This window comes from Ailuropoda melanoleuca, chromosome 9 (genome assembly GCF_002007445.2).
Source record: "Ailuropoda melanoleuca isolate Jingjing chromosome 9, ASM200744v2, whole genome shotgun sequence".
NCBI classification, from domain to species: Eukaryota; Metazoa; Chordata; class Mammalia; order Carnivora; family Ursidae; genus Ailuropoda; species Ailuropoda melanoleuca.
Window position 1 is genome coordinate 102,850,669 of NC_048226.1, and position 23,175 is coordinate 102,873,843.

At 66.0% G+C, this 23,175-nt stretch overlaps 1 protein-coding gene across 1 annotated transcript in view; it reads right to left on the reverse strand.

Annotated features, from left to right (window-relative positions):
* The window catches only part of PLEC (plectin), a 35,475-nt gene extending 14,651 nt beyond the window's left edge, over nt 1-20,824 (reverse strand). Inside the window, 23 exon segments of the mRNA XM_034668537.1 lie at nt 9-219; nt 318-444; nt 529-683; nt 778-930; nt 2,065-2,190; nt 2,387-2,482; nt 2,637-2,741; nt 2,903-3,064; nt 3,143-3,220; nt 3,303-3,612; nt 3,686-3,840; nt 4,364-4,457; nt 4,708-4,835; nt 5,039-5,134; nt 5,211-5,330; nt 5,408-5,514; nt 5,592-5,707; nt 6,344-6,510; nt 7,342-7,434; nt 7,517-7,594; nt 8,509-8,598; nt 9,005-9,066; nt 20,090-20,824. Of these exon segments, the coding sequence (XP_034524428.1) occupies nt 9-219; nt 318-444; nt 529-683; nt 778-930; nt 2,065-2,190; nt 2,387-2,482; nt 2,637-2,741; nt 2,903-3,064; nt 3,143-3,220; nt 3,303-3,612; nt 3,686-3,840; nt 4,364-4,457; nt 4,708-4,835; nt 5,039-5,134; nt 5,211-5,330; nt 5,408-5,514; nt 5,592-5,707; nt 6,344-6,510; nt 7,342-7,434; nt 7,517-7,594; nt 8,509-8,598; nt 9,005-9,066; nt 20,090-20,627 (3,367 nt within the window). The 5' untranslated portion in view covers nt 20,628-20,824.
* Nucleotides 20,825-23,175: the final 2,351 nt, after the last annotated feature.

Sequence of the window (23,175 nt, forward strand, 5' to 3'; positions counted from 1 at the left end):
CCCCCCACCCCCAGCCAGGCCTGCCCACCGCCTACCCTGCTCCATGCTCTGCAGCAACTGCTGGTAATGGCGACTGCAGGAGCTGTACTCGCGCTCAGCCTGCAGCCGGTCCTCAGGCCCAAAGCCGCCAGCGTCCTGACTGTCCCGCAGGAAGGCCTGGTAGTGGAGCTCCAGGCTGCGCAGGGCTTGCCGCTGCTCCTCCGGCTTCAGCGTTCGGAACTGCGGGCGGCACTCGGGGCTGAGCATCGGCAAGGGACCCCCAGCCCGTGAGAAGCCCCCCCCTCACCCCCTGCGTGGCCGTGCGGCATAAGTCCTACCGTGACCAAGGACCAGGAGCGGATGAGCTGCATGTCCCGGCTGAGGCTCTGCCACGCCAGGAGACTCTTCATGTCCACGTGCAGCTGGTGCCACAGCGCAACCAGGGCCTGGTGCTGGGCCTCCAGCCTGGTAGGTCAGCGGCTCGGTCAGAGGAGTCGAGGTGCCAGCCCACGGCCACCCACTCCCGCTGCCAGCCCCTGGACTACCCACCTGGTGACGGCCTCCTGGGCCTCCTGATTGGGCGGAGGCACAAGGAAGCACACAGAGGGCACGGCGGCCTCACTGCCAGAGCTGCTGAGCACCTTCCAGTGGGATGGCTGTGCAGGGCCCACCAGCTGACACTCGTCCCCTTTGTGCACGGTCACCTACGGTAGCCAGAGTCATCACAAAGCAGCTGTGCCTACGCCCCACCCGGCCGGGCCCCTCCCAGGGCGCGCGTCCACTCGGCCTGGCCCTCACCTCCACCTGCTTGTAGTCACACACAGCCAGCAGGGGCACGCGACCCCGCACAGGGTGGGCTTGGTTTCGGGGCTTCAGCTGCACGATGGCCTTGGCCCGCTTAGCCAGACCTGAGAGGTGTGCCCTGTACTCGTTCAGTTGTTCCTTCTCATCCTGCCAGGGAGAGGAGGCTCAGAGACCATGGTCCGACGTCCAGACACCCTGTGCCTAGATGAGGTTCCGTGAAGACCCACACTCCTGCCCCAGGCAATAAGCAAGGCCCTCTGCCACCTCACCTCTGGCCCAAGATCAAGGGGACCCTCCTGGGGCACAAGGGCACTGGCCACCTGGAAGCAGGATGTATGACCACAGCAGCAACCCAGGGCTTGGCCCCCAACAGATCCCACTGACCCTCCTTTCTTCCCAGCCAGGACTAAGCACTCCTCCTCCCTAAGGCCCCACACTGTGCCCTCTGGGAGAACAGCCCCAGCTGCTCTCTTGGTCACACAACGTCCTCTCCCCTCCCGCTCCCGCTGAAGGTCATCCCCCTCCTCCCATCTCACCCCTCCGAGGGGCCAAACCCCACCAGGGACTGTTGGAGGTTGTGGTCAGTCTACCCTGGGGCTGCCTGGATCTCTCATGCATCCCCCAGAACGCCTCTCCAGCCTTCACTGCCCCCAGCTCCTGCCCCCGGGGGTCCCCGGCCCCAGAGCCATCCAGTGTCCCTCTATCACTCCAGCCGAGCCCTCCCCTACCCCAGGCACACAGGCGCCAGACTCAGCCGCCTCTCTGCCCTATGCAGCCCTTCAGACTGTGCCTGCCCCAGACATCAGGCCCAAGATGCCACTGAGCTGTCTATGGTGACAGCGCCAGTAGCGGGGTGGCTGACCCAGGTCTCTGCTCGCTCTGGGGGCTCCAGTGGCTCAGGTGATGAAGGAGTTCACGTCCGCTCTGGCAGCCGCCTGCCACTACTCCAGGACCCCTCCACTAACAGCTCAGTTCCCCCACACCCCTGTCCCACGGCGCTGACCGACCCCCGTCATGTCCTCCCCCAGCTCCCCCCGGCCGCTCTCGTCACCGAGTCTCCGCCCCCAGAGGAACCCTCACGAAGTAGCCGTGCAGCCCGGATGCTGAGCCAGCCTCTGCCAGCTCCCGGCCGACCCTGCACCCCACCACCTCCACACCTGCATCTGCCTGTGCGGCTCCATCCTGGATTCCGACAGCCACCTGCCACATCCCTCCAGGCCTCAGGAAGCCCCTCATTACTGCAGAGCCCTGGGCCGGCCAAGGCCGAGGCGGTGTGCTCACCTGGGCATCCTGCAGCAGGTCTTCCAGACGCGTGACGGTGGAGGAGCGGTCACAGGTGTACTTCCTGCGGAGAGTCTCTTGCAGCTTCCGGAGCTGCTCCACGGTCTCCCGCACATCCGAGAAGAACTGGGAAGGACGAAGGGGTCACATGGGGCCGATGGAGCCTCCCGCTGCAGAGGGTTCTGGCATGAGCTCCAAGGGGTGGTTCAGAAACCACTTAGCCTGGCGCAAAGGGACACGGGGAGGGGCCTCACGCCCCCAGGATGGTCTGGGGCTCCTCAGGGACGCTGTGGCGGAGCCCAGGGGAGGAGCCGGTTCTCACCTGGAAATAGGCTGTGTTCTCCTTCAGGTGAGCCTCGATACAGCAGCACAGCTGAAGCATCCAGCTCCACTGGGTCTGCAGGGCCGCCTGGAAGGACTGCACACCCACCGTTGCCCTTCTCAGGCTCCCAGCCAGCCACCGGGGGCCCCAGCGCCCTCCCACGCAGCCTGCCACCACCTCCAGGCCTGAGGGGCCGGGGAGGTCCCCCCTCTGCCCACCCCCCAGCCACGACGGGCCTGGCCCACCCAACCTCCACCGTAGGCCGAGCAGGGTGCCCCTCCCGCAGCAGCCGGTCCCCGGTGCTCTGAATCTCCTTGATTTTCTTCTCCTTCAGCTCCAGCTCACGCATCAGGGCCTGACACGGAGACAGTGGGGCTCAGAAATGGTGTCGGGGCCACACCAGGGTCCGTCAGTCTCCCATAAGCGCCCCCCAAGGCTCCTGGGGAGAGACCAGCCGGCAGCCTGGGGGCTCCCGGGGGCAGGGCAGTCCCGGAAGACGCTGGAAGGCGGTCTCACCGAGTAGCTCTCCTTCTTGGCGGCCATGTTGGAGTTGTGCTCCCCCCAGTCGAAGCCCACCTCCTCCTCCTCCTTCTCACTGAGCCACATCAGCTCCTTGGTGGCGGCGGCCACAAAGCCATGCAGGCTCTCCAGGGACCGCAGACGGGCCTTGGAGGAGTTCTGCAAGGAGGCAGGAGTGCGTCAGCCTGGTCCCCACTCCCAGGCCCTCCCCCATGTCCAGCCACGGCCAGCACTCACCAGCAGCTTGGCGTAGTGCAGGTCCAGCCGGCCCAGGCAGTCTCTGTAGGCGCCCCGGGGAGCCGGGGCGAGCTGGCCCTGCGGGAGACGCAAGGGGTGACACCGTGGCCAGGGTCCGGCCCGCCCCCCACTGCCTGCCCGCCTCAGGGTGCCCACGCACCTCGTCGGCTCGCGCCCGCTCAATCTTGGCCCGGAACTCCTCGATGGACTGGTGCAGGCCACGGTGGCTGCCCAGCTGGGCCTCCACACTGGGCAGGTCCCCGCCCCACTCAGCACCATCCACCCGCCGCTGGTTCTCCTCCACCCAGGCCAGCAGGTCCTGCAGGTAGCGCAGCGTGGCATCCTCAAGCTCGGGGCGCCTCTGCGCGGTCTGCACCGACACCTGGGTCACGGGGGCAGCTACGCCCGCCTTCAACCGGAGGTTGTACTCGGTCCGGATGGCCACCAGGCGCTCGTGCAGGCGGTACACCCTGGGGGGGGGCATTGGAGTGATGAGCTGGGACGGGGCTGCCTCAAGACCCCCCAGCAAGGGGCGTGGCCCACCTGCGGTACATCTGCTCTCCCTGCGGGTGCCGCCCATCCTTGAGCGTCTGCACATCATTGAACAGCAGCCGGATCATGCCGTCTGCCTTGTCCAGGTCCCGCTCCACCTCGGCCGCCCGCTGTGGTGCCTTGTTCACTGCCAGCAGTCGGACATCCTGCAGGGATTCCCACAACTTAAGGCCTGCGGGTGGGCTTCCTCCAGGGCCCTGACCCATCCTCCCCCTTGCCCCCCCCCCTGCACAGGGTCCTCCTATGCACTTCTGGCCAGATGGCCAGCCCCTGGCTCTCTAGGGGAACTCTGCTAGGTCCAAGGAGCCAGACCCCCCAAGTTCCTGGGCCCTCTCCTCCTCCACCAAGCTCCTCCCTCCACAAGCTCCTGCCCAGGCGCACAGCCCCACCCCCGCTGGGCCCTTTGGGTGTGGCGCCCTCCCCACCACCTCCTCTGGCCAGCAAGCCTCTCAGGCCTGGAACGGGGTACGGTGGCCTCTCGTATGTCCTGCCTGGTGCCCGGAAACCAGCTCTGCCCGAAGGGAGCGACCGGAGCTGGCAGCACACCAGGAGAGGAGCTGGGGCCTGCTCTCCACCCACTGGCCACAGGGCGTGGCAGGCTCCCCGCTCTTCCCTCCTCCCTCCGGCCTCCCTGCCCAGGGCCCCAGCTCACCCCTCCCCTCCCCTCACCGACTGCAGCAGGGCGTCTGCATGGTTCAGCTGCTCCTCGCACAGCCCAGCCTCCATCTGCAGTTTGCTCACGATGCGTTGAAGACACTCCAGCCTGCAGCTCAAAGCACCCGCGGGAGCCGCCGTCAGTGCGGTCCGCCCGCCAGCCGCGTGGTTCCAGAATATATCCCCCTCCTGCCGTGGGCCTCCCTGCCCGCCTGCGGCCCACAGCTGAGCTGGCCCCAGTGTGGGATTCCCAGCCTGGGGGGTGGTTTCCTCCCCGGGCAGTGACTCACCCCCGGGTGGCTTCCCGCTGCCACGGGACCCACCCCACAGCGGCCTCCCCCAGCCCTGCCCCCGCCCACCTCTCAAACTCGCTGCGGAGCTGCTTCTCCCGTTCCAGAATGGCCACGTGCAGCTTGCCCCACTCCTTCTCCACGTCCAGCGGGTGGTAGCCAGGGGGCACCTTCAGCTGGCCTGCTTGCACCGCACCCTGTGGGCAGGGGCCGAGCTCAGAGGGGGGCCATGCCACCCAGGCCCCCCAGCCTGCCTGACCTGGAACAGCCCTGGTCCCAAAGCTCAGCCACGAGGCCATGCCAGCTGGCTGAAGAGGGCCCCCAGGCTCCAAGCCCGCGAACAGTCTCCCTCACCTCTGCAGTGCCCCCGTCCCCTCCATCTAGGGCACCCCTCACTCACCTCCAGGGACTGGTAGATGCCCTTGGACCGGTTCTTGTCCGCCTCCTTGGCTGGAAGCTCCGTCTCCTTAAACTTCAGGAACTGGCACCACAGAATCTGTGGAGAACGCAGTGTGAGCCGCCAGGCCTGGGCCGCACGGGGCGTGGGTGCCAGTGCAAGAGGGCAGGCCCACCTCAATCTCCTCAAAGCTGGAGGGGAACCTGCGCTCCTCGAAGGCCGCGGTGTGGTGTCGGACCCACTGCAACAGCAGCACCACCAGCTCCCGGTACTCCTGCCAGCGCAGCTGCAGCTCCTGGGGGCGAGCCAGAGCCCGTGAGGGGCCGCCAGGGCCCGCCCAGCCCCCCGCCCGGCCCGCCGGCCACCACTCACGTTGGCCTTCACGCCATCCTGCACGTCAGGCACTCGCGGCATGGCGTCGTACAGGGAGGACACGTAGGTGATGATGGACTTCTCGTCGGGCTGAGGGACGTCCACGTCTGCGGGGGAGGGGCCGGCGTCAGAGGGCGCCCAGCAAGGGGCAGCAGAGTGGGGGGAGGAGGGACGGGGCACACACCCTCAGGGTCCAGGAGCCGTGTCACCCCCAGGTCCCGCTCCGCCACAGAGAAGGCCTGGTCCAGGTTCTCCAGATTGGTCTGACGATACACTTTGTTCATATCGATGAGCATGGGTCTGTGGGCAGAGCAGCCGGTGGGAGGCCCACGGGGCAGGTCAGCACATGGACAGGGACACAAACACGGAGCCCCAACCCCACGCTCACCCTGAAGACTACACCACCCACCACGAGTGCCCGATACTGCCCACCTATGTGGCCCCGAGGACACTGCAGGCCTCGCCCCCCGGAGCTCGAGGGGCCTACAGTGGGCACAGACACAGGCTGGAATACACTAAGTAGAGGCTACCAGTCAGCGTAGGATTCCTGCAGCTGCCCTGTCCACCAGGCCCCAGGTCCTGGGTTGGTGCAAAGGTCCACTAAGAGCCACTCCCACCATGGCCTGACCACCCCAGCCCCTTCTGGGGCATCCACGTGGGGGCCAAGGCTCCTGGCTCTGACAGCCAACAGCCCACTGGCCATCCGGCCTCAAGGAAGCCAGCGAAACTTCTGGAAAGGCCCTGGGCAGAGGAGGGAGGGCTGTGGGTGGGGCCGGGCCTGCCTGCACCCTTCCAGAGGGGTAGGCTGGCACCAGCACTCATCCCCTTGGGCAGCGGGTGCCTGTCAGTGGCAGACGCCCCTCCCGCCACCGTCCCTGCCCCAACTTGTTCAAAGTTGCCCAGCTGAGGTGCTCCAGGGGCACCCGGGCCACGTACTTGTGCCGGTGAATGATGGCGTTGAAGAGGCGCCCGTCCCGCCAGCTGGACGTGAAGTTGTCGCAGTGCAGGCCCTGGTAGCCCTCCACCATGCGCTGGGACCACAGCAAGAGCTTCTCCTTGGCCGTCATGTCCTCTGACTGTCCACTCACCTGGATGTCGGAGATCTGCCCCACACAGTGGGCGGGTGCTCAGCCAGAGCCACGCACCGTGCCCGGCACCCATGACCCCTCATCTGAGTCCACGCGGGTATGCGGGGTACGCAGGAGCCCCCAGGCCAGCTGAGGCAGGGTGAGGCCTCCAAGGGTCCCCCCCCAACGCCAGGCCACTGTTGCCGGAAGCTGCCACGGAATAACTGAGAGCCCCAGTCCCTGCTACTGTCCCACGGCGGGTACCACGGACACCTCCCTGAGTTTCTGGAGGCCAGGCCCGAGGACGGCAGCCGTGGACACCAGAGCCCGCCCAGAAGCCACAGGCCTAGAAAAGGCTCTCCTAGTGGGGGTGGGTTGGGGGCCAGGTTAGCCCCCTCTCTGGCTGCAGGATGGCGGTAGGGTCCCTGGAAGATGGGCACTGTCTGGCTATCCGTCTGTCTGTCTATCGGCCTGCCAGCCTGTGTGACTCAGCTGCCGTGCCAGCCAGGCTCTGCCTGCTCAGCTCTTAGATTTGTGGTTTCCTGTGCGGCCAGGGCGGCCAGCGGATGAGTCAGCCCGTGCAGTGGGTGCTTCTCCAAAATCCTCCCGGGGCAGGAGGCCGCGCGCACACAGAGAGTGCATTCCTTTACAGGGAGGCTCTCCAGGCCCTGCCCAGCCAGGGCCAGAGGGCAACGCACAGGCAGGCCTTGGAGAGAGACCTGAGCCCTCAGGCCACGGAGCTAGCACAGGGCGGGGGCACCATCCGAGGCTGGGGCTGGCAGGAAGGTTCCAAGGTGCCAGGATGCCAAGGGCCCTGGCTCCCAGGCCACACACCCAACAGATGCCCGGCCAGCCCCTGGACTCCACCTGGAAGTGCAGGATGATTGTCCAGATCAGGCCGAGGGTCAGCTTGGGGTTGCCGTCAGCGATGTCATCGTTCCTGATGTTCACTAGCTTCACCTAGGAGCAAAGCACCCTCAGTCACACCTGTAGGCCAGCCAGGGAAAAGGCTCGTGGCCGGTGGCCAGCCGGGCAGCCTCACCTGGCGGTGTCGGAGGTAGTCCAGGGCAATCTGAACATTCTGCAGCTTGTGGAAGCGCATCCTCCCCTTCTCCCGGGGCTGCGGGAAGAGGCCCAGCCAGTCAGCACAGCCCGGGCAGAGGCACAATCCCACCTCCAGCTGCAGCCCCCTGCCTGCCTCAGAGCCCCCATGGCTTCTGTGGTAACTGAACTGAGGGTCTTCCCCAGTGGGGCAGCAGTCCTTCCCATGTCCCCGGTTCACCCTCCCCAGCTAGAAAAGGGGGGAGTTACTGGCCCAGGGGCCAGGCCCAGCAAGAGCTTTGGAAGTCCAGCAGCCAGGCCCAGGCTGTGGGAAGGAAGGAAGGGGTGGGAGGGGACAATAGCCAGGAAGCCGCAGGCGGAGGGCAGTGGCACTGGGGGAGGGGTCCTCCTGGATGGCGGTGGCAGCCCTGGGGCGTCCCAGGCCCAGCCCTGGGCACTGCAACAGGCAGAACAGCAGGCAGCTGCATGCACAGCCATCGGCCTGCCCAAGCGCCAGGCACAGGTCGGTCCAGAATGGCCACCAGCCCCAGGTGAGCTGGGCTCCCAGGCTCGGGGAGCCCACGCGCTGCCGTAGCCAGCACGTGGCTGGGACAACCACTCACCAGGCGCGAGCTCCTGATTACGTCCCGCTCTCTTGGCTGCCCGGCCAGAGCAAGGCATAGGGTAAAGGGCAGAGGCCAAAGTTCACAGTCCAAGCAGCAGAGAAACCAAAGCAGAGCAGAGCGTGAGGTTACCGTGTCAGGGCTCCGACAGAGCGAGCAGCAGGGCCACGAGCCCGAGGCCCGGGGGGACGGGGCCACTCCCAGGCTGGGCCCAACACTCCAGGCCGGGAGACACGGGAGGGGCTTGGGCCAGGCTGGACGTGGAGTGGGCATATAAGAAAGGCCCCAAGAAAGGAAGGCAGGCAGGGGTATCCGGGTGAAAGGCAGGCGCCACCCCCAAAGGCAGGCGGGGGTGGGCGGGTACACGCACCAGGCTGTCCCCAGAGAGCACCTCCAGGAGGGAGATGAGGTTGTGGCCATCACGGAGATCTTCATACAGGTCGCTGATGTGTCTCTGGGCCTGTGGGGACAGCGGGACTGGGCTGCTGCTCGTCCCCCACGGCCACCAACAGGCCCTGGCAGGGGATTCAGGCCCTGACCCCAGAACACGCCCCACCCCCATGGAGGCACCTACCTCTGCCCTCCAGTGCTACGAGGAGAGCAGGAGAGGCCGGAGGAGAAAGAGGAGGAGGAGGAGAGGGGAGACAGGAGTCAGGAGCAGCATGGGGGAGGCAGGGAGAAGAGAGAGAATAACAGGTTTCAGAGATGAAAGGTAAACCCCCAGGCCAACAGTGGGGGCAGCTCTTGTTCCGACTGGGAGGGTCAGAGGCACCCTCCTTCACCTCCACCCACAATCTCCTCCATCCCATGACCCTGTGCGTGCGCACACACACACATGTGCACACACGTGTACACACACCACCAACCTTGATAAGGTGTTTGTTGACCCACTTGGTGAAGGTTTTCTTCTGCACACGGTCCCGTTCATCTGGGAGAGACAAAGCTAGGTGACCCGAGGCCTGGGAGCAGCCACAGGGGCCCCCAGGAGGTGACCACCATGCAGACACAGCAGGTCGCACCTGAAGAGGGCCTCAGAACCATACAGGGAGACTCAGCGCCCTCCCACGCGGCGGGGGTTTAGGGGGGCTGGGCACACAAGGTACCACTGTTCAATCCCCCTATTGTCTCCCTCTGGAGATGGGAGGGTCCAGAGCTGGCAGCCACGCCCAAAGCCCACAGAGTACAAGTCCTGGCCAGCCCCACCCCCACACACGCTGCCTCCGGAGACCTGGGCGGAAAGGTCCCAGCCAGGACCCAGGTCAGGGGTGGGGCGAGGGGAAAGCCGTACCCTCCCAACAGGGCACTGGGCTTCCCCGGGGCACAGAGAGCCCCCACCCACCACAGCCCTATACTGAAGATCCAGAGGCTAGTGCCAGCCTTGCCCAACGGGCCAGCCCTCTCCATACTGGGCACTAGTGGCTGCCCGCCCCTCGCCGCCACCCCAGCTCTGTACCTGCACCCTAGCCCGTCTCAGACTCTGTGCCTACATTCAGACCCTCAAAATGGGGCCCCACCCCCACCCAGTGCCAGGCTTCCTGCAGCAGGAAGTGGGCCCTGCCCAGCGGGGAGTGCCCACTACCTTTCTTGCCCTCCGAGGCCCTGAGCACAGCCAGGTAGAGATTGTCCTCCGAGGTGGTCCTCTTGTGACCCAGGCTCTCGGGCTCCAGCACTTGGAGCCGGTGCTGAGACATGGTGCCACCCCGCCCCTCTGGCGCTCGGTTCTGAGGCCCCCAGGTGCTGAGCTCCGGCCCTCGTGGCACACAGGCGGCTTTAAGCTGGCGCCGCAAGGGACTCACTGGCTTGCTCAGCTCCCAGCAGAGCTGGTGTGGCCACTCCCTGCCCGCTGGACTCCCTTGCCGGCTGTCCCCGCCCCAGGAGCCCCACCCCGCCCTGCCCACCCCCNGAAGGTGGCCCCTCCCCCATGGCCACACCCAGGGGCCCACAGAAACAGGAAACCCAGGGGTTTCCTCACCCACCAGGCCCGCCACCAACCCAGAGGGACACCCAGGGGTTTGAGGGGGCCTGGCACACCACGGCACACCTACTGGTGCCAGGACCACACACCATCCCCTCGGCCACCCCAAAGGACATCCCACCACGGGAGGGGGGGCCTGCCTGAGTGTGGCTGGGCCCAGGGTGCCCCCCAGGCCACACCTCCCTTCAGAGCTTCAGCCCAGGTCCACCCCTCAGCCTCCCCACCCTGCCAGCTGGGACCCCAAGCTGAGTGACGGCAAGCTGGGGGGACAAGCTGACCATCTCTTTCTTGCAGCCCTGTAAATCACACCTATGCACCCTATGCCTGTGGCCCCGCCCCCTGCTAGGCTCCACTATGCCCCTGCTCAAGGGCCACTATGGTCCTGAGCTGGCCTGGCCCTTCCCAGCTGCCCACCAGGCACATCCTGGAGCAATGCCCCCCATCCAGAGGCACAGCACCCAGCAGGGCAGGAGCGGGCACATAGCTGAGCGTTGACTCATCAGGCAGGACCGCCCAGCCCCAATCTGCAGGAACTCAGCCGAGTTAGCCAGTGAGTCAGGGTTGGGGAGGGGGCCCAAGCACAGTGACTCATAGGAAAGGAAACCACACCTGGGGGCACTTTGCAGTTGGGCGGGGCTCCCAGATAGCATCTATTCTGGGTTGTAAAGGTGGGAGGCGGAGCAAAGATGCCCGGGTGCAGCCTGGCTTCCTCCAGTCTGGACAGACCCGCCTATGGCCGGCACTGGGCCTGCCCGGCTGCCCAAACAGCCACAAGAATTTTCCAGTCAGAGCATCTGGCTTGATGTGATCCAGCTGTGAGATGCTGCCCCCCCAAACGCTGAGCCACCCCGCCAAGGTTCCGGGAAAAGCTCGCCCCACCCCACCCCCATCCGTGCTGCCCCTCCGTGGCCACAGGAGGGCGCCCAAACACCATGGGGTAAAGGGTGCGCCACCCAGGAGGAGCTGGTAACATCCCACCGCCCCCCACATCTAAGTGACCCAGCCAGACCCTCAGGCTTGGAGCCCCGACTCTGAACCCGGCTTGAGATGCAGGAAGGCCCTCCAGTTCTACACCCCCCACACCCTCGTGCAGGGCCTGGGGAAGTGAGGTGACCTGGGGAGGCTTGGCTGGGCCCGGCTCAGCAGTCCCCACAACCCCACCAGACATCAGCTCTACGGCCTCCCCACGCCCTCCCAAATCTCAAATCTGACCCCCCGATACACCCACCTGCCCCCTCCCCCTCTGGAGCCTGCAGAAATGCCTCTTCAGAGGACCCCTTGCCCTAGAGGCCACCCAGAGTTCAGAAACCTGCACTGGACACTTGCAACTGCTCTGGGCTAGTCCGGCACTAGCAGGGAGGCGGGGGCCCTGCTGGCAAGGGTGTGGGTGTCATTCTGGGGAGGAGCAGAGTCCCTCAGCTCCCTGGGAATGGGTCGGGAGGTGGGAACAGGGAATTCTAGGACAAGCAGGAATCAGGAGCCAGGGCCCCCACCCCAGGCCCCAGCCCAAGCCCCTTCTCCAGCTTTCTGCCTCTCGGGGTCTCCAAAGATGCTAGGGTGGGTGGGCAGCTCCAGCACTGCTCCCCGGGGAAGCTCTCCCGCCTCCGAGCTCCTACTCTCCCTCTACCCCCAAGGCCCTTTCCTCCCAGCCCAGCCTGCCTGCCTCCCCCTGTGCATCAGATTCAGACCCTGAAACCAACAGACAACCCTCCCAGGATGGCTGGGCCTCTGTGTGACCTCAGCCAGGCACTCTGGCCTCCACCACGGCTGCCTCCCTCCGCTGGCCCCCCTCCCCGGCATGGGTTCTCCTGCACCTCCCTCTGACCCTTGTACTGTCCAGAGCAAGACTTTCTGCCACCAGCCAGTGTCCCCTAGGGCCGCCCATGACCCTCTGAGGGGTACCATCGCCTCCTCTTACAGATGTGGAAACTAAGGCTGGGGGTCCCACAGTCAGTGAACACGCTCCTGGGATGGGAACCCTACGGACGGAAGGTAGCGCGCGGGCCAAGGAGAGCCCCAAGGCGGCAGAAGGCCTGGAGCGCCACCCTCTGCCCCCTCCCTCCCCGGAGTCCCGACTGCCAACTGCCTGGTGCCCAAGGCAAAAAGCAGCCTTCGCCAAAGCCCAAGCCGGACCCGCCCCCTTCCTATCCCCCGTCGCCAGATAAGGAACAAACGGGGCCGAGGGGACCTCGCCGCCTTCCTTCCCAGGTGTTTCCGGAGCGGAGGCGGGGGCGGGGCTGCACCTGGGCCGGGCTCCACCCCCTTCCCGGTGCAGGCCTCTCCCTCGGAGACGGAAGCCCCCGCCCTCCCCCGGAGCCGCACCCACCTACGCAGCACAGCTGCCCGTAGAGGTAGCCCCTGCGGGCCCGCTCACAGCCCCCGTCCAGCCAACACGGCCGTTCCAGCACGACCTCCCGCACGGCGAAGGTGCCTCCCGCCCGCCCTGTGCCGGCCGCAGCCATGAGCCCGGGCACCCTGGTGTCGCCCACAGGGCAGCAAGGAGGACGGCGCGCAGCCTCTGCTCCCCAGCCCACGCCGCGAAGCTGCCGGCAGCGGGCGCACCGCCCAGACCCTTAGAACCTGCCCCTGGCGGGGCGCCCCGCCCAGCGCGTGCTGGAAAGCCGCGCCCCTACTTGGAAGGAGAGGACCCAGCTGGGCCCGCGGGGACTGGCGGCAGAGGGAGGCTGCCCGACAGAACAAAGGGGCATGGGAACTCGCAGGATGCCCAGGTTCCCGCGGAGGGGAGCCTCGGGGGACGCCTAGGCGCCGGGAAACTCCCCTAGACTGACGCCCACAGACTGACGTTCCCAGAGGCTGGCGGTTGGGGACGGCGCCGGGAGTAGAGGGCTGAGAATAGCCAAGAACAGAACCGAGGCATCAAAGCCCGGAGGGGCACTGCAGGGCAGGAAGAGGGGCAGCCCAAGATAGCAACGGAACAGGAGCCCCTTCCCCACGTGGGGACAGGGGACAAAGTGGGCCGAGGGAGGGAGGAAAGGTCAAATCTAGGGGAGAAGCCCTGGCCCCATGCATTTTATTGAACGCCCCTGCAGCTGAGTCACCCGCCGCTCCGCAGTCCCCAGAGCCACGCCTAGAAGCCCCATCCTGACTCAGAGCTCAGGACCAGTGGGCCTGGCACCCAAACCCAGATTGGGCAGACCCTCAAGGGGCAGCTTTGGCCACCCTCACTGCATGCGAACCCCTGCACCCCAGGGGCACCTAGACACAGACCAGAGCACAACTCCAAATCCGTTAGGGCAGCCCCTCAGGCCAGCAGCCCAATTCCCAGGGCCCCCACCCTGCTCCATTCACAGGAGGAGGCAGGCCCCACCCCATCCTGTGCTGGGCGGTCCATGGCGGCCGTGGGCTGGCGCCCGGGAGCGGGTGACTTTGAGCAGGGGGTGGGCAGAGCGTAGCCTGGCTGCCTGCCCCTTGGCAGTCCTGGGCCCCGGCTGAGGGCGCTCAGGCCCAGCCCCACCTCAGTCCTGGGCAGGAGCCTCTCCCAAGACCTGCCCCAGAACACCGGCCCTGCACCTGCTCCACACCTGCCAGCTGTGGTTTCTGTGTTGACAGTCCCTGTCCTTGGCAGCAGGGGAGAGGCCTTCCTGGTAAAGGAGGCACTCCTGCACTGCTCGTGGCCCCAATCTGGAGCCCCCGCCCCCAAACTCCTCTTCACCCACCTGCCCAGGCCGGGGCTCCGGGATCAAAGAGCTACTGAACCCTGGCCCCACCCCAGGGAAAGGGGCAGTGTCTTCAATGCAGGATGAGAGACAGGGGAGGGGGACTCCACTCCCCGACCGTGTGCTGGCGCTTAGCGCAGGGACAGGAAGGGGAGGGAACAGGGAAATTCGGAAGCGGGAGGGAGGCGGCCCCTCCCCCCGCCCCGCCTCCAGTCGCCAGGCAGGGGCGGTGGCTGCTGACCGCAGCCCAAGCTCAGCCCAGGTGGTAGCTGCCAGAGGCGCTTACCTTGCACATCCTGCACCCTCCAGCGCCCCCTGCGCCAGTGCCACACGGCGGCCAGGGTAACGACGTGGCCCACGACCACCAGTGAGGGAAACAGGCTGCCCGAGGGCTCCATGGCTCTGGGGCAGCACGGCTGTGGGCAGAGCAGGCGGAGCTGCTCTTCCGAACCCGCCGCGAGAGACCGGGCAGACCCCTCCCTTCCCTGCTTGGAAGACGGGTGGGGAGGGGGGTGCCCCGGGACCTGGGACCGCCCAGCCTGCAGGACCGCCCTGCCGCACCGTCTGCCTGGCGCCCCGGGGACTAGCCCGGTCCACCGCACCAACAGTACTCCCGCCCGCCTCCTCCCCCTCCTCCCTCCCGGCCACTCGGAGCTCCCCACCCACCTCCCGCTGCGCCCAGCTCAGCTGTCCCTGCGCAGAGCTCGCACGCTCAAGGTTAGCCGGAGCCTTAACCCCTGCTTCCCCACAGCCACACCCGCCAGGAGGAGGGGCCTGTAGTGTCGAACAGCCTGCTGCCCCAGCACAGCCCAGGCAGCCTCAGCATGCCCCCCCCCGTGCCCTCCCAGGAGGGTGACTGCAGTGTCCCAGCACCCCACTCTGCCTCCAAGAAGCCCTCTGGTGACAGCTGCCAGTCACCCAACGGGGGGGGCAGCACCCCAGCCTCCGCTGGCCCCCCAGGCTCGCAGCTGACCCAACCACCCTCAATGACAAGCACATCCACAGAGCCCCAACACCCCCATGTGGAACAGCGAACAGGGTGGAAGGGAGGGCTGGGGCGACGGCCTGGGAGGGCAGGGTGTGTGCAGGGACGGAAGGACAAAGCCTCCTGCCCACCGCCCACAGGGCCCCCGTGGGCTCTCACAAAGCCTTCAACGACTGCGCCACCTACCCGGCACGATCTTCATTAGGGACAGCGGCGGGAGCCCACGGGGCAGACGGGGAGAGGGAGCAGTGCAGAGGGTCACAGACCCCTCAGAGGCGGCCGTGAGCCGCGCGGTGGCGGTGGCGGTGGGAGGAGGGCACGGCTGGCGGAGCCGCTGTCAGCAGCAGTGCGTGTGTCCATGGGGGAGGGGAGGGGTGGGCAGGGGGTGGGGGGGTGATATAAATATCTGAGGAGGGCAAGCAAGGCCCGTCACTTGTCCAGACTTAGAACATGACGTGCAGAGCGAGGGCACTGGGGCCCCGGCCTTCCCTGGAGTCCAGTCTGGCTGGGCGGCGCCACCCGACACTCACCCCCCAGGCTCCTGCCCATGATTCTAATAATAAGAAGCCACCTGGCGTCAGAGCCCACCTCGGAACAAGGCCCAGCACTGACATTGAAACGTGGGGGGATCACGTCCCGTCCCGTGGGAGGGGCTGCAGCCCCTGTCCCACCCCCCCACCACTCAGGGTGCAGGAAGTGGTGGGGGTACACTCCCGGAAGGCCACAAGGGCAGGGGGCTTGGCTCCCTTTCTCCCAGAGAGACCCCCACAAGTCACTCAACACAACACCTGGCCCAGGAGAGACAGCAGCCTCCCCAAGGTCACACCACCAGCCAGCTGGACACCCAGGTTGCCCCAAATTGGGCTGAGCCGCAGGAACGTCTGCCAGCCCTCCTGCACTGGGCCATGCCACTGGGCCATGCGTCCCCACCCCAGGCTGCTCCTAATGCCTGCCCTGGCCCCACCACAGAGCCCCCGGCATCCTCCCGTCTGCAGAAGGCCTGGCCCCGGAGTGCCCTCCCAGCAGGCATGCCCGAACCACATCCTGGAGACCCAGAGCTTGGCGTGGCTGGCAAACAGGACATGAGGGGGTCACCATGCCACCCTCTCCTCCCAGGTGCCCTCAGGCCCTGGCAGACAAAGAGTTAAGGCCCAGATGGAAGGATTTACATCCTATTCTGCAGCATTTCCTGTGTGTGAAGCACCATTCTGTTTCGATCTCAGAGAAGCCCCTGAAGGAGGTCCTATGCTGTTATGGGGTACAGATGAGGAACCCCAGGAAAGTGAGGGGCTTGCCCTTGGCACCCAGGCAGCGTCTGGCACGTGTGGTCACCTTGCAGCAAAGCACAGCAGACTGCACTTGGCCTCTGACCGCTGGGCTGCAGGCACCACGGTCCATCTGGGGAGAGCAGGAGCTATAAGGAGGGGGGGCGGGCTCCCAAGCCTCCCGCTGGCCAATCCTGCATTTCAGAAACTCATTTCTGAAGGAAAATGGCCTGAAGCTGCGGGCTCTGATGGGAGCCGCAGAGCAGCTCCGGACGCCACAGCCAGAAGGAGGACCGGCTCCTGAGGCCCAGAGGGCACCTCCAGGGCAGTAGGTAGCCCCCCACTGCCCACCTAGGACAGGGCTTTTCACCTCCAGATGCCTCCATCCACCCCCACACCAGACAGTCCTGGACAGCTCTGAGAGGGAGTCCAGCTCATCCCCGCATTTCTGCAATCTGATGTCCCAGGCAAGGCAGGCAGTCCCAGCGCCCCCGGGGGCCCCAGCCACAGGCTGCCTGGGAGATCCCAGTCCAGCCCAGCTGGAGCTCACACGCCCACAGCCCCCGACTGGGGCTCTGCCCTACCTTGGCCCAGCTGAATCAGCTCCTCCATGCTGTACCTGTCCATGGCGGCTCAGCGTGGGCCAAGCCACGAAGCCAGCAGGGAGGAAAGGCAGGGACGGCAGGAAGGAGGGAAGGGTGGGAGGCAGAGGGAGGGCTCACTCAGGCCCTGGCCTCCCCACCCAGCTCTGGGAGCTGTGACTCCTCCTCATGGCCACCCCTTAGTCCGTGAGCCGGGCAGAGCTGAAGCCCAGTGGGCCAACGGGTCCAACCAGCCCAGGCAGTACAGTGGACGGGCCTGCCCCAAATCCCTGAGCCTCAGTGCAGCCCACAGGGCCCTCCAGTCTTTACTGCCTGCCCTGACCAGCCCACCCACAGCCTCCCCTGGTCTCCACAGGCCCCACCAGCCCTGCACTTCCCCCACCCCCCTCAACATCCTCATTCTCCCAGCCCCCAGGGCCAGCCCCTTCCTCCACCACAGACAGACCCCACAACCAGCTCAGTCCCAGCCCCCAAGGTCTCTAGCCCAGGCAAAGCTCTGCCCTCCTTCATGCATCTTCCCAGCCAGCCGAACAGGACCGAGAAAGGCAAATCTAATCTGGCCACACCCCGCTCTAAAAACCCACCAGAGGGGCGCCTGGGTGGCACAGCAGTTAAGCATCTGCCTTCGGCTCAGGGCGTGATCCCGGCGTTCTGGGATCGAGCCCCACATCAGGCTCCTCCGCTTATGAGCCTGCTTCTTCCTCTCCCACTCCCCCCGCTTGTGTTCCCTCTCTCGCTGTCTGTCTCTATCTCTGTCAAATAAATAAATAAAAAATCTTAAAAAAAATTAAAAAAATAAATAAAAAAAAATAAAAACCCACCAGAGTCCTACAGATGTCCCAGCAAACACGCACAGACGCAGACACAAAGCTAGTGATGGTTGTGAACACCTGTTCCACCACGTGGCGCTACACAGCCATGGAAAAGGGCAAGGCAGTTCGGTGCGCTGACCCTGGGGACCCTCTGGGACCTGAGAGCCCACGGGAGAGTCAAGGTGCACTGCGGGGTGGGCCACCTGCTGCACAACACGGCTCTGGCGCAGCGGCTGGGAGCACTCAGGGGGTCCCTTTCCTTTATAAGCATCTCAGTTCACCTGGAGTTTTGAGCTGAGCAAAGCATTACTACTGGAAATGTAGATCAAATTCATATATAAAAGCCCATGGCCTTGGCTTCCCACTACAGGAAGTAAACCCGAACTCCTGCCACAGCCACCGGCCCAAGCTCCTCCCTCTGCTGGGCTGCTCTTGGTGGAACAGGTGCCCCTCAGCCATCAGGCTCAGCTCAGAGCACCTCCTCAGAGAGGCCCTCCGTGATTGCTCCTAAAGCTACCTCCGCCACTCACTCCTCGTCGCAGTCCATCCCCTGAGGCCGGGGCTTCCCCGGCCTGGGGCTTGGTCTGGGTCTGGCCAGTACGTAGCTGACCAAGCAGCAGATGCCTTCCCACACAGATGAGCAGACCACCAGGGCTCACAGGTGGGGGCGGGGTATGGCAGGCGCACCTGACTGGCTCCACCATGGCTGGACAGGCAGAGGTGACCCACGGACCGAGTCCACTCTGGTGATCAGTGCAGATGGCCCCATACACTCCTGCCCTCACCATGCTAGCAGCAGACTGGAGAGGACAGAGCTGGGGCAGGAAGCGGTCTCTGAGCAGTCGGTGATTCTAGGTGCAACCCCAGAGACGAGGGTGTGCCCGCACCATAGCCAGCACCCAGCATGCCCTAGGTGCCCCCGGTTAGCGTGGCCCTTGGGTCCTGCGCTCGGCCCTCGGGAAGCCCACACCCGCAGGCCTGACTCAGCCTGGAGCTGGAGTTCATTTCCTGTTGGAAACTCTGAGCTGCCGCCTGCGGCTGCGGCTGGGAGGGAACACTGAGTCACCTCCATCAGGGCTGGGGTTGCCCTCCGCTCTGCCCACTGCAGCCACACCCAGTCCCCCATCCTGGCCCTACTGCCGTGTGCCCGCCCAGCCGCCCAGCCTGGCCACAGACAAGCAGGAAGGAGAGAAAAGGAAAGAGGAGCTGACGCTCACCACCCTCGTGACTCAAGAGAGGGAGAGGGCTGGAGCGCCAGTGGCAAGGGCAGAAGGCCCCCGGACTGGGACTTGGCCATTGGGTGCTAGTCGGTGCTGACCAAACACCCAGCCAAGCACTTGCTGTCGCCCTGTGGGAGACACTGTCACCCCATTGACGGGAGTTTGAAGAGGCCATGCAACTTGTCCACAGCCATGGGGAGGGCCCAGAGACCACTCCTCTAGCCCACAGCCTCACAGTCCTCCCAGATGGGCTCCCATGGCACAGCCCTAGTGGGTCCAACACAGACCACAGCGGAACTGGGGCTCCCACTCAGAGCCTTGGGCCCGAACCTCGGTCCCTTGACCCCTATTCACCTGGCAGACTCTTGCCTACCCTGCTGGCCTCATGGCAAGTCCCCCTCCCAGAACCTTAGAGACCATGTTCCTCCCCAGGTGACAAGACACAAAGATGGAAGTGGCAGCCAAGCCTGACCTCTGCTGGGGCACCGGGGCCCCCCCAAGTCAGCACCAAGGCCAGGGAGCTGTGAAAGCACACGTGTGAGCCGCAAGCTACCTGGGACCCTAGTCATCTGCCCACCTGAGTCCTGCCAGCACAGCTGCTTAGGGGCAGAGAGATGCCACAGAGGAAGGATACCGCAAGGGGTCACTTGGCAACCCCTGGGACCATGGGACCTGTTCCATCCTCCTGGACCCACCTTCCACCCTCTGCCCAGACCTGGTTCTGGGCCCAGCGCCCACCACACCCCAGCCTCTGGTCTGCTGGCAATGCTTCTGCCTGGGGTCTGCTCTTCTCCCCCCAACCCAGGGCTGCCCCCTGGGCCATCACCAACCCCACGCTGGCCACACTCCCCGTCACAACACCACGAGACACGGGGGGCGATGTCACCCGCACTGTACAGACCCGAGGTTCAGCAAGGTCAGGCAGTTTGCCTGGGCCACACTACCAGAGAGCGGTCCGCCTGCCCTGACCCATCCCGTTCTGGCCCCTCTGCTGCACACCACCGCCTCACGTAGAGAGGGCCTAGGGGCACACAGGCCACAGGAGCGTGCAGAGAAGCCTCAGGCCAAAGGCAGTGCCGGGGACAGCGACTAGCTGGTGTTGGACAGGGTGGCGCCAACAGCCCGTCCTGCCAGTCCAGGCGCCGAAAGCCCCACCCCCAGCCCCAGGGGGAGCCTGAGGATGGCCTGGCAGCGGCCCACAGGCTCCTCCTCGGCCTACGCACCCCAAGGTCCTCAGCCAGGAGGAGGAGCCACGTGGGTCCCCCCCGCAGAGCAGCCGGCACCCTCGGGCAGACAGAGCACCACCTGCTGGTGTGAGCCACGTTCCCACACACGCACCGCCGACCCCAGCCCACCCGGCCTGTGCCCAGGCACCCCGTTCCCATCCCCCAGGCTGGGGCCAGGGTGCAGCTGACCTGTGGCTGGGGCAGGCTCCGGGCCAGGCCTCACCAGGTTCCCTGGGGCGGTGGCGGGCACCACAGGGGGCTCAGGTGCCCCCTCCTCAGGCTCCTTCCGACGGTACACCCGCCGCTCCTCACAGGCAGGGTCCTCTGCGGGCACCGGCCCCCACTTTGGCGGGCAGCCCAGGGGACCCTGCACAGACTGCACGTGGGGGGTGCGCCGCGCGGGCATCACCATGGCAACGGGGCGGCGCACGCGCTGCAGAGAGGCGGGCACGATCTCCGGCGGCAGGTGCAGGTACTGGCGCAGGTGGACAATGCCCTCATTGGTGAGGTACCAGTAAAAGTGGCGCCAGGCGAAGGTCTCTCGCACCAGGCCCCGGGCCCGCAGGGAGGCCATGGCGCGCATGACCTGCAGGTTGGTGACGCCAGGGACGTGAGGGTGCAGGCTGCGGGGCCGCCGATCCTTCTTGGCCACCATCACGCCTTCACGGAAGAGCACCTCATAGATGGCCCGCAGCTGGTCCAGCGGCATGAGCATACCCGCCACCATGGCTGCCAGAGCCCGGGAGGCACGGGTGACGGGCGGGGCACAGGGAGGAGGCCCAAGAGGCACCCGCGGCACAGGGTGAGACGCGGGCTGGTGGGCAGGCGGGCCACCGCACTGAGCTCGAGGGCACGGGCTCCGGGGCTTGTGGCTCTCGCGCCCGGCTGCTGGCTCAGTGAGATCCCGGCCGGCACTGCCGCCTGCCCACCGCCTGCGCGAGCCTCCCGCCGGCCCGCCCTCCCTCCGGGACGCCCAGGCCGGCCCCCTCTGACTCAGCAGCATGGGCGGCCCCTCCCACCCACAGCCAACGGGGCCCCTCGCAGAGTGGGGGGCACCTTACCGTGGCAGCCACCCCAACAGCCCCCCTCCCTTCCCAGGCCCCACGGCTCCGACGTCAGGAATTACATCAGTTTCTAAACACTTCCTTCAAGGTTCCTAAGACTAGGGGGAGGGAGTCTGTCCGGTAGCAGCCATGGACTAAGAATCTAAAAAGGTCGAAGAACGGGCAGAAGAGAAAGCGAGGAGCAGAGAGGACAGGAGAGGTCCTCAGGCTGGGGACCCAACTCAGGGTTGTGGTCTCAGGGTTTCGTGGGATTACAAGGATCTGAAAGCGGGGTGCTGGGCTGTCTGGGCCTGGCAAGGGGGCACTTGAGGTCTGAGGGAAGAGCTGGGGTCCCGGGAGTGGGGCAGAAATCTGGGTGGAAAGCTGGGGTCTTGGGGAGCAGAGGCCTGAAGGGAATGACAGTAGCAGCTGCCACAGCACATGGACAGGCGGGCTTCGGACACCACTGGCTGCCGTCCATCAAACGGGCAAAGGGACAGACCCCCCCACCTCCAAATGCCAGGCCCAAGACCACAGCCACCCTATTTAACACTTCCCTTGCCAAGCCAGATCAAGGGGGACGCAGGAACTCAGAGTCTGCTGGGACCCCAAAACACTCTGAGCAGGGCCTTCATCCACCCCAACCCCCAGGCCAGCTGTTGGAAGCCAGAAACTCTCAGCTGCCACAGAAAATCAGTCACCAGGTCCCTGCCACCCCAGGCAGGCCTGGTGCCCCTAATGCCATACAGACACCCTGCCCTGGGTAGCTGGAGTGTCCACCTGTGGACTAGCTGTGCAGGTGCAGGGGAGAGGCGCACCACACTAGAAGTGGATCAGGGGCCCAAGTGAAATGGGGACCAGCAAGAGGGTCCACAAGCGGCGGTGGTTTCCATGGGAGGGCCCTGGAGCCAGGCGGGGCCACACCCATCGGTCACTTCCAGGCTCCCACAGCTGAGGATCTAACCATGGACATCCTGGGCCCCCCCATTCCACTCCATACCCCACTGTCCCACGCTGTGCTGCACCGACCCGCACCCAGATCCGCGCTCTTCCCCTTCCCCCAGGCCGACACACCCATTCCCACCAAGCGCGGCTAACCCGGGAACTGATTATAAATAGGGCAAATAGGGCGGGGGTGGGGGATCCCGAGGTGGGAGGCGCCCGCGGGCAGGCAGCCAACTGGCAGCGGGTGGGGGAGGGTTTATGGGGCCGTTGCCATGGGACCGCAGAGCCAGCTCCAAACAGCGCCCCCAACACACACACACACACACACACACACACACACACACACACACACCGTCATACACGCGCGCGCGCGCGCGCGCGCACACTCATTAGACACACACGCACGCGTGCCCCAGTGCTGGCGGACGCGGTGGTGGAAACTGAAGGTCCAGCCAACTGTCCCCACGGCCCCGCCCGCCAGCTCCCTGCGGCGCCCTCCCTCCGCTCCCCGCCAGTCCCCTGCAGCCAGGCAGGAAGCGGGCCAGCCCACAAGGAGACCAGCTCCGGGAGGACGCACCGCTAGCGCGGGAGTGGACAGCGTCCACGCCCCTTCAGCCCAGTAGCGCCTGAGGACCCGCCCCGCCACCCAATCTGTGGCTTCGGGAACCAGCACCAGCTGTGGTTCAGGACAGCACTCAGGCAGCGGCCCGGCCCAACCCTGTGTCCAGAGCATGCCCACTCTCCTGGTCTGTCCCTCAGCCCTCCCGCACAGACCTCCTGCGCCCCCCCCCTGCCCGCCCCACAGCTCCTCACTCGCCTCCTGCGTCCCTCCACGCCTACCCCATTCATCCAGGCCATCGTCCTGGTACGATTTCCCGACCTACTCCCCCAAATCCCCAAGCCGCCCCCCAAGCCAACCGATGCCTCCCCTCCCGAAATGATTCTAAGCCACCCCCAAGGCCTCCCAAACACTCGGACCTAAGGTCTCTCCTGCTACACCGGCCTGCACGGGAGACGGCAGCAACTTGGGGAACCGCAGAAAGGGGGCGGGGCATGGAAGGGAATTCCCCCCTCCCTCCCACTAGCCCGGGCGCCCTCAGTGGATGAGGGGAGGGGCAGGTAGGAGCCTGGAGCAAGCTGTTCCCGGCAGCTCCCCTGGTCCCTCTCCGCGCCTGGGTGGGGGCGCCCCCCCAGTCCCAGGGCTGGAAGGATGCCCTTTTCTGCCCCGCCCCCACCCTGCAGAAGCGCAGCCGGAGTCGCTGATTCGGCACCGGGAGGGCCAGGGAA